The sequence below is a fragment of the Argentina anserina genome, chromosome 6 (genome assembly GCF_933775445.1).
Source record: "Argentina anserina chromosome 6, drPotAnse1.1, whole genome shotgun sequence".
NCBI classification, from domain to species: domain Eukaryota; kingdom Viridiplantae; phylum Streptophyta; class Magnoliopsida; order Rosales; family Rosaceae; genus Argentina; species Argentina anserina.
In genome coordinates this window covers 26,315,225-26,325,805 of record NC_065877.1, presented here as the reverse complement: position 1 = coordinate 26,325,805, position 10,581 = coordinate 26,315,225, and the positions used below count along the sequence as shown (strand labels likewise).

Genomic DNA, 10,581 nt, shown 5'->3' with positions numbered 1-10,581 from the left:
TCAACTATTATAACTCCCAACAAATAAGCTGCCAGAACAAGGCAAAACACTATATGTAAACGTGAATCCTGCATTGTCACCTGGTCTGACTTGTCTGTGACCCCCCACAGGCCTAACAATGAACATCAGAGCAATAACAACCATTGATGGACCAACTGCAATCATAAAAATCAACGATGCATTGCTTGGGGCATTGAACATTGCATAAATCTGAGATATTATTGCACCACTTAAACCAGCGTACACAACAGGTCCCCGGCTTTTGGGAAAGTTCTGCACACACAAAATCAAAGCCGCTGTGTTGAAGAAGGTCTCTCCGTTCGTTCCCACATATATAGCAATGCAAAGCTGCAGACAAAAACTTGCTTGGTTAAACTAAGTCCACAGAAAAATTTTAAGAATTGCATAACTCTTCTGAATATGAACAAAATGCACGGTTGTTCACATGTTCCAAGCACAAGAAAATGAACATTTATTCTTAAACAGAATGACCACATCTCTAAATATTATATGTCACATTCCTATAATCCTATGCAAATCAACAAAGACTAAAGTAACCATGCTCAACAATCAACACCGTAAGTTCTCTCTCAGAATTTCAATACCAGTATAAAAAGATGGCCAACTCTTTGGTGCTTTCCAATCTGATAGCTAATCACCGGCTAAAAGGGTTATTCAATTATAAGCTAATCTTGGTATATCAAGCAAAAGTAATCAAGTTTTTCAGACAATATGCATATACAATGAAACAGCAAATTCAGCAGCTAACTATTGGTACCCACAAAAAAGGGAAGCTAGCCATACCAAGAAACAACCCAAAACCAGACTTGATGATCAAGATTCAAACTTGATTGAACTACTCACCACCCACAAAGGCAAAGCAACAATCTTTTGTGAGACAATAAGCCAAAGCAATCCATATCCAAGACAATTGATCACTGTTCCAATGGCCAAAAGTCCCCAACTGGGTATAATCTCGGATAAGTATCTGGCAATAAATCCAATAGCATCACCTAAGTCCTTGGCCACTCCCAGAATTGCCACCTGCCTCTGGGTGTACCCCATGGTGCTCTTTATCACAGGAGAAATGCTCCCAAACAAGTACCCAATTCCTGCAAAGGACTGAATCCACATTGCACACACAAACACAAGCCATCTACTGTTCTTGAAGGTTTTGAACTTCCCATGAAGCGGTGCCATCTTTGTGTTTGGTACAGCTTTGTGAGCTAGTTTGGGATCTCTGAATAATTGAATATGAATACTGATGAGTTAGCAGGTTGACTGGTGTTTTTTTCTCAGTGCCTTGTTGCTATATATATAATAATAATTATTATGAAATTTAACACAGGGATGAGGAGCTCTCTGATTGACATTCTGGATCAGAAAGAAGACAGAGGCGAGAGGGAGAGAGAGAGAGAGAGATAGAAATACATAGAGAGGCGCTTGGTTATGGCGTCGGAGTTTCATCACGGACGACTGGTGGAGGAAGAGAGAGTTTCGAGCTTGGGTACATTATGTAATTTGATCACGTTGTTGAGGGTACTCAATGAGATTTAAAAAATTTCATTTAAGTTTCGCTACAGTATATCGCGTGTAAGCTCGGCTTCTGCTTCTGTTTCTAAAAGGAAGTGGGGAGCAGCTTCTGCTTATATGAAGAAAAAGCCAGAGCTTTTAAAAGCTGGAAGGAATAAGTTAAGTTACCAAACATGATAGAGAGCTTAACTTATAATCACCAGAGGTGATAAGCCCTACCAAACGCAGCCTTAGAAGCTAGTTTGAATCTGTATACTCTTTAATTACTAAGTGTTTTCTTTTCTATCGTTTTCTCTTAACAAAATGGAGCCATGAATTGCCTTAAAAATAAGGCATGTATGCATCGATCGGCCCTGGGAGATTCTCCATGCGTCTCTAATCTTATTCCAAAACCCATTAATGATTTCAACCTTGTAAAATAGTAGAGACAAGTGTATCATGCACATGCATTCAGGTATAAAGTTGGTAAAACGTGAAAAAATTGGACCTATCGATCCCCCTCTATCTTAATGGAAGTATATGATCATCTTAATGTCCGCGGTAACTCGATAAGCTGTGACATGCTATATAGATGTCTAAACTAATGCATGTTATACATGGATTCAAATCTTACTAGCATTTCCAATTTCTCATTTACAACAATGTGTGTGTGTAACTGTATATATAAGAAGATTGAACGGTCGTACACGTACACCCGCGCGCTTGTTTGGGATCCCTTCTGCCTTGAGATGAAAGGACGCGGCCTGTCGAAGACGTACGTACTCTGGGTCTCTGGTATTCCAGATCGAAGAGCTAGATAACCCAGCCCGTCTATCTTCCTTATTTTAATTAATAACGAAGAACAAGCTAGCGACAGTGCATATGTTTGAGGCGTTGAGCTGACAATTAAAGAATCGCAAATTGAATTATATATGCATTAAAGGCTCATACTATAGAAAATTTCTTATTCATGATCAGGTTCAACTTGATCAAAGTCATCAAACATCTTATACAAATTTTGCATGTTTTGTTTAAGCCTAGCTTAAACATCAAATACATTACACTACTATTTGACCAAATGTTACCGTTTCTTCTGGGTACGTAAGTTTAGGTCGAAATGAGAGTGGGGACCCGCGACTCTGCCTGGAAAACATGTGTGCAACCAAACCCCATACCTGAAATGGGGCTGGGGCTAGCTTTGGGTTCAATTATAAGCCATGCAAGTCTAGCAGAAGGCTGCTGCTGTATTTAGCCTTTTTCCACAAACCCTAATCGGGCCACCATATATATCACTCACTGCCACCGCTTCATGCATTACTTTCACCACCTCATATATACTTACTCTTCCATATGTCATTCATATTTCCTCAGGACTAATAATTCTGTCGCACTCTACAGTTCAATCGTTTATAATATAACCTACCTAGCTCTCTCTCTCTCTCTCTCTCTCTCTCTCTCTCTCTCTCTCTCTCTCTCTCTCTCTGTAATACCCCGATTTTTTTCGGGTTTGCATTGTAAAAATTCTTGTAAGTCATTTAACTTGAGAATTGAATAAATCGCATTTTTCGTTTCTCGTCGATGTCAAACGAAACAACAACTGACTTCGGAAATTTAAAAGTTAAAACATTACGTTTCCGCAACACGGGAGTCGATTTTTACTCCGTCACTCGTTTCCAAAAATATCCTTCACGGAAGTTGTAGAACTCATCAATACGAGCTCGTGGACATATCACGCACCTTAATTGGACATCGTATGTGGAAGTTATCGTCGACGGAAGTTAGTTTCCGATTTTAGAAAAAGTATAAAAGGAGTTTTTAGGAAATTAGGGTTCCCTAAAACAGAAACCTCTCTCTCTCTCTCTCTCTCTCTCAATCTCTCTCTCGACCCATTCTCTTTAAAATCGCCTCCGGCCACCGTGGCCCTTACTGCCGGCTCCAAAGACACCGCACGGCCTGCAGTATCAATCCAGGGACTCGACACGCCTCCTCGCGCCGCCGTGAAACTCGAGCGACGATCCAAAGATCCTGCAAATTCCACCGTTGTCCAAGCTCTTCGCCGGCGAGACCAGAGCACGGGGGTTAGTTCGTCATCACTGATCCTCACCACTGGTGCCATATGCAAGCAGGTTGGAGCTCAAATAGCACCGCCACCGCACCCCTTCACAAATTCGACCTCCACCGGCATTCAAGCTCCTCCGGCGATACCCCAGCAGTTCTAGGGTTTAATATGGGTATGGAAATGTTTTAAATCGTTTGATATGCATGATTGTGTGAAGTTTGTGGCGATTTGTGGAGTTTTGAAGGAGGAGGAGGGAGAGTTCATGCCGCCGCCTAGGGTGGCGCGTGAGGGCGAGTGAGTAGGGCTAGAGATGGCATTAGGCCCTGGAAGGGTGGAGGAGATGAGAAGAGATAGTTTTGGGCGGTGGTGGGCAAGCCACGCGCGCCGGTTTGGGTGGAGCGTGAGCCCCAAGCCCTGCTACTGTGGGTGGAGCGTAAGCGCCACGCACGGCTGCCGGAGGGTGGCGCATGAACCCCACGCGCCGCCGCACGTGAACAGTGTTTCCGAACAATATTTTTTGTAAAAAATAATTTCTGTACAATAAAATATAAAAAGTAATTTATGTACAGTAAAATGTAAAAAAGTAATTTATGTACTGTAACAATGTATCATTAATTTCTGTTCAGTAAATTATAAAAAGTAATTTATGTACAGTAATTCGGTGATTAGTATTTATGTGAACAGTAAACAGTAGTACTGATTCTGAGGTTTTATGTAACGTTTCTAACCACTTTATAATACAACTAGGTGATCGACAAAACAAGTGAAGCATTTGCTTTCAGTATCGTGGAAATTACGCTCAAGAAAATAAGGTGAGTAAATCTCACAATGACGAGTCTACCCTTGGCGGTGATTCATAATTACACCTTATTTAAAAGACCTAACTATGATAGGTATATATAATAGTGGGTTGTATATGTGTATAAATGGTAAATATGATACATATATATATGAGTTGTTATATTATATATTGTCATATTCTTATTTCCAAATGAGTTTATTTATAGCATGAATATTTATTTTATTTGAGCATGAATCGCTTGGTTGTTGTACAATAACATGTGAGGATTGTGTTGTACGTGGTTTTAACTTTGAGTCATGTTAAAACGTTTTCTGTCTTCGGACGTGTTGGCAGTATCGGAACATAGCATTGGTCGGGTGACAGTTACGATTCAGTTAGAGCTTTAGTCTATCTGTTGGTGTACTGCATGAGGGGTAACATATGGGTTACCTGAGTCTCATGAGTACCCATATTTTTGTGATATTGGGTGATAGATGGGTTGCCTAGTATATGACGGCATACTGCATGAGGGATAACAGATGAGTACTGGAGTCTCATGAGTACCCGTATTATAAACGTAATTTTGGTAAACAGATGGGTTGCCTAATGTCTCATGAGTACACATATTTACAGATCTTATTGGACATCTAAATGGGCCATCTTGTGTCTTATGAGTGTATTTATATTTACATATCATTTGTAATTTCTTTTGTCTACTATTTGTGTTATACTGTTGATTTACTCATACAAGCTGCAAAGCTTACCGGGTTTGTGTTTACAATCCCGGTGCACCTATTCGATGGTGTAGGGGATAGTTCTGCAAGTGTGGATTAGCAGAATTGGCAGGCTACTATGAATATTTCGTAGTTTATTATTTTTATTTGTGGTGAGGATTGTGAGGATTTTACATTTCCATTTGTTATAATGCTTGAATTATAAACTGATTTTGTAATAATCAAATCGACTGAGACGTCATATGAACTCAGTTACGATACACTGTGACTATAAGATGATTTCAATATTTTTGAGATTGTTTTAGAGTTTTTCATGACTTCAATTTTCGAGTTTATCACTTGAAATTTCGGGATTGGGACCTCTCTCTCTCTTAACTTTCCGTCATCTGTTTGTGGTGTTCAATTTTTAACTTCATATATAAACACAACTATAGACCCATATTGTTCTGCCACTACTGGGCTTCTTTGAGAGAGATGGGGCATCACTCATGCTGCAACAAACAGAAAGTGAAGAGAGGGCTATGGTCCCCAGAAGAAGATGAAAAGCTCATCAATTACATAACGAATTACGGCCATGGCTGCTGGAGCTCAGTTCCAAAACTTGCTGGTAATCCATGAATCTATATATATATATATATATATATATATAATATATATGGTCATTTACTCATTTTAATTGGTTTGAAAATGAACCCATTGTAATTTGTTTTATACTCAAACTTCTGTTGTTTCTGTTTATTGTGACTGATCGATGCAGGTCTCCAAAGATGTGGAAAGAGCTGCAGACTGAGATGGATAAATTATCTGAGACCTGACTTGAAGCGTGGGAGCTTTTCTGCCCAAGAGGCTGCACTCATCATTCAACTCCACAGCATTTTAGGCAACAGGTATACTGATATGGCATTGGCAATTAATATTGTGCATGCATGCTGTAGTAATATGTGTTTATATCTATATTATGTATGTATGTATGTATGTACTGTTTTTGTGCTGATTAGCTTGACCATTTCAAGATTTTCACGATCATGTACTTTATATATTGTTGATACATTATCCTCGTGTAATATCTGACCAGATGGGCTCGGATAGCCAAGCACCTTCCAGGAAGAACAGATAATGAAGTGAAGAACTTTTGGAACTCCAGCATAAAGAAGAAGCTTATCTCCCATGAAGTGATTCCTGCTTTTGCCTCATTCTCTCATTTTCTTAACCCTAGTACTGCTGGTTCTGATCAGGATAGTTTGTTCACTACTCCACTCACAAACCCTAATTTGGGTCTTCAACAAGAACAGCCTTACGCTCCTATTCCGCCATCTAGTTTCTACCATGGTGATCACAGCATTTTCAAGTTGTTAGACTACACCAATTATAGTTCAAACCGTCTTCATTTTGCAGCCCCCATCCACTTACCATCAAGCTATTCCTCGTCATACGATTCCTCGTTGTCATTGGGTTATCAGCCCCAACTATATGATTCAAATCAACAAGGACAAATTTTTAACAGTATTGAAGTTGCTTCACACTTTAATATCAATAATGAGCTTATGGTTCCAAGTGTGGCATCTCTAGCAGGTTATGATCATGAGAGTCTATCAGTTGTACCCGCGATGCCTCAATTTTTTGAGATCAATATTGAAGGTTATGCTTGCAGAGCAATTCCATTTGATGCACCTGATGATCATCCTCCACAAGAACTTGACTCACTTGCAAAATTATCATCGTGTTTCGGTCCATTTGATGAACATGACTCTTACAATCCTTTGGATCTGCAGCTTCCTTCCAATCAATTGGAAATCGTTGATCCCCTGGTATCATCGTTGCCAATATTATCACAGCCTTCATCATCATCTGCATCTTCATCCTTGTCACCATTTCCAAGTAGCCAAATATTCATCACGAACGCTAATGGTCTTTCAAGCTTGGGAAGCCTGGCAAGGTAGCTCGCAAGGCATGGCACCTTATATTCAGATTAGTTACCTTAATTATATGGTTGGAACTAAAGTTTATAAACGAAACAATGCAATACATTTGCTTCCTGTGATTCACTCATTCACATAAGGTATTGTTATTCCCAAAACTAGACAAACTAAATGTTGCTAGATGAGGATCCTTAAAGAAATAATGCTTGCCTGAATGAATAAAGATATTTACTCTCTTTCACATGGTGTTGTTATACTGATGTATTCCCCTTACAGTACCTCTCTGTATTTGTATATCACTTGTACTCTACTCTAGCAACTGATCCATTATTATTTTCCTACTGAGGAACTCTCGTTGTTCGCTATTTGAGTATCAAATAAAACCCAGATCCGGCTTGCGTTAGCTAGCTATAGTCAACTTGCTGTGACATATGCGAAATGTTTAATCTACACTTTCTTAATACATGTCATTCGCGTTGACATCTACAAATTAGACAATTTATACTGTTATACTATCGTTCTCTGTTAACTGTGGACCAAAAGAAAACAAAACCAGAAAAGGAAGAGAAACAAAAACAGAAGAAAAGGATATCGAAAGAGCATCTGAAAGGTCCTTATTAGAAGAAATGATGAGATCAACAATGCGTCCTTTTGTTCTGTATACAGATCGCATCCTATGTCTTTGCTATTGAACTGTGAGCAGATTGGATAATTGATGGTACAAAATTTGAAATAGCTCTGCACGACATTTTGACTCTTCAATCCAAGCAAAAAAAAGGCCATACAAAACTCACAACAATTATGAAATACAGAGGTAAGACCTCGGGAAAAAACATTAAAAAGCCTGGGTACATCGAGGCTATGAGCAACTACAGGCACCCAAGGTAAACATGAACTTCTAAACTAGATTTTCTCATTGGATCATTGAAGACTAGGGCTGTGAAAGAGATGCTAAGCTGTAATTCTTGCTCGACCCTTCGCTATTCTTCGAGCAATGACTCTCCGTCCACCCTTAGTTGCCTTTCTGTTCATGTGTCAATATGTTAGTCTTTTATGGTGAACTCTTGTCCGAGTTGAGGCGTAAAAATAAGAGAAGACAATATTGGTGCTAAGCAATAAAAACTTGTCCTGTTAAAGGCCACCAAATGAGAGACCATTGAAAGGAAAAATGATTTAACTGCAGATTAGGCCAATGTTTCTTTGGTCAAATGATTTATTCGATCAAATGACTAGCCTAACATTAGATGAAGTGATTTTATAAGCTGATATGACTATCATAATAGCCTTGTATTTCAATGATTTCTCAAGTGATCTGAACAGGGCCAACTTTAAGCATATATTATCCAAAGAATCACAGTCTACTGATTCCTTTTAACTAGCCAGATGCTCAGATCTAAAGTTTGTAACATAGTAAGCATAAATTGTTTTTTGAAAAAAAGTTATTCTAAAACCTGTCTGATATCCAATTTACTGCATGTTACAGTTCTACAATGAAAGATAAAGTTGCTCATAAATAGCATACATCTATATATATATATATATATATATATATATATATAGAGAGAGAGAGAGTTACCGAGCAAAAAATCCATGGTTCCTCTTACGCTTGATAGTACTAGGCTGGAATGTCCGCTTCGGAAACAATATCATTGGCTCATTAGATGAAGATTCATCACCTGAGAAATGATTTATATACCGCGTAAGTGGGACTGGAAACCAAAGATTAAGATAAACTGTGTCCAAATTACTTTTCGTGCAAGCCTTTTCTCTGGTTGGCATGCAGCACACTTGGCTGGCATTGCCTATAGGTCTACATGAAAACTTGCAGAGAGTGTGGACCCAGTTTACAGTGCCGATCATACTTCAAACAGTTGAAGAAATTAAACAGCTCAACCAGCTATAAAACTAATATCTAACTTAATACACCTATCCATCTGAACAACACAACTTCAGACAAGAATGCAAAGTGATGTGAAAGTTTTAACATACTACAAGAATATAGTCTGAGTCTCCAAAGCAACATCTCCCCACAAAAAGTTTATAACACAAAACAAACTTATGTCACTGCATCCATTGATCATAAACCTTGTATAAGATTAGTGAACTACATCGACATGAAGGTTGTTTCTTTTAATCAGGACATGGGAAATTCAAATCTAAACTCCTAAAATGTAAAGAAATCTTCCCATTCTCTAAGCAAGTGTTGTTAGTGTAGCTCTAAATGCAATTCAACTCAAGCATGTTCCTGTTATTTAACCAACATACCACAAACTTAATGGCAAATGTCAAGAAACAGAGATGCCGATTCCAAAACACAATGCCTCAGAAACAAAATCCATAACATAATTACAAAACCGAGCTCACGAGAGTACGCATTTTAGTTCAACATCAACATGCTTAGAAGATAGAAGCTAAACCTTGTTCAAATCAGAGCCTATCAAATTACTATTACTCTCAAATCTATGAAACTTAGTCAATCAACATTTTCACACTCTTATTCAAACAAAACCCAATTCCAACCGACCCATAAAACCCTGAAATGTCCGCTAATCTAAATAAAGCTGTAAACTTGATGATCAAACTAGTTCTAAATACTGAAAAGACTTCAAATTTCTATTAACAAATCCGAAATGAGGTTAAGCCCATAAGAGAGTACCTTCAGGTAAGATGAGGGGGAGATAAGGGAGGCCGCAAGGGTGGACGAACCCATCGTTGAAGACCCTTGTGATCGATTCGGCGTCGTTTTGGGGGAAGCGGAGGGAGGTGTCGAAGTTGGAGAGAGATGGGAACAACTTTGGGGTGATTTCGAGGGCGTGGGAAACAATCTGGTGAGCCGAATTCGGGTTCGGGTTCGGGTTCGGGTGGAGGATTGGTCTTGATAGGAGCCGGTTCATCAGAGAAGCTCCGGTACGGATTAGGGTTTTGGACGCCATTGTTGTGCTTCAAGAAGACGGAGCAACAAGTAGAGACTGATAAAGAGAGTCCAAAGACTCCAAATACGACACCGTTTAAATGATTGAGAAAAGAAGGACGAAATGACCACCCTCTTAACTATTACCTAATTTGGGTCTCTATTAAGAAACTCGATCGAGTAATCAGTTTGTTGGGTTTGATCAAATGAAATTAACTTTTAAGCTTTTGAGCTCGTTGTGCACCTTTGGTTTTCTTTTGTGATCAAATTTCTTTGAACACTTTTTAGGCTCATAGACTAATTTGTTCGGAAAAGTTTCGTCAAAGATTTCTCTAAACTCAAAGATTAATTAATGTCAAAATACTTCCTCCCGTCTCTGGTCACTAAGAGCAACGTTGGTGGAATTGGTCACTAAGAGCAATTCAACCACCTATTCAAGTTGTTGTTCACATTGATACATATGACTAACCATACATTGATACATAGGTATTGTATAAGGAAGATAAATGGTAAACCACATGCAATTTGCAAATGTATTTGGGCCCCAACATAGATGTGAAAGGAAGGAAAGACACTCCTAGCTCCTATAATCTGACCATTAATAAGTTGACAAAATTTTAAGAATGGTGAGTGAAGTATAGACCATTCAGAATTAAGGTGCGTAT

General features: G+C 38.8%; 3 protein-coding genes across 4 annotated transcripts; 1 reads left to right on the top strand and 2 right to left on the bottom strand.

The window, feature by feature from the left end:
• On the bottom strand, positions 1-1,357 carry LOC126797174 (protein NUCLEAR FUSION DEFECTIVE 4-like). The gene is made up of 2 exons (XM_050523845.1): positions 865-1,357; positions 1-348 (listed from the first exon to the last, which is right to left on the bottom strand). The coding sequence occupies exons 1-2, from the start codon at positions 1,198-1,200 to the stop codon at positions 1-3; spliced, it is 684 nt and encodes a 227-aa protein (XP_050379802.1). The 5' UTR covers positions 1,201-1,357.
• Positions 1,358-5,560: 4,203 nt separating this feature from the next.
• Positions 5,561-7,026, top strand: LOC126797173 (transcription factor MYB26). The gene is made up of 3 exons (XM_050523844.1): positions 5,561-5,693; positions 5,844-5,973; positions 6,162-7,026. The coding sequence occupies exons 1-3, from the start codon at positions 5,561-5,563 to the stop codon at positions 7,024-7,026; spliced, it is 1,128 nt and encodes a 375-aa protein (XP_050379801.1).
• A 566-nt stretch (positions 7,027-7,592) lies between these two features.
• On the bottom strand, positions 7,593-10,012 carry LOC126800648 (uncharacterized). 2 transcript variants are annotated; one of them, XM_050528041.1, is made up of 3 exons: positions 9,662-10,012; positions 8,582-8,681; positions 7,593-8,025 (listed from the first exon to the last, which is right to left on the bottom strand). In XM_050528041.1, exons 1-3 carry the CDS (start codon positions 9,936-9,938, stop codon positions 7,986-7,988), a joined length of 417 nt encoding a protein of 138 aa, XP_050383998.1. In that variant the 5' UTR covers positions 9,939-10,012; the 3' UTR covers positions 7,593-7,985. The 2 variants fall into 2 exon arrangements, with proteins under 2 accessions (XP_050383998.1, XP_050383997.1); XM_050528040.1 differs by having other exon boundaries at positions 7,593-8,029; positions 9,662-10,007.
• Positions 10,013-10,581: the final 569 nt, after the last annotated feature.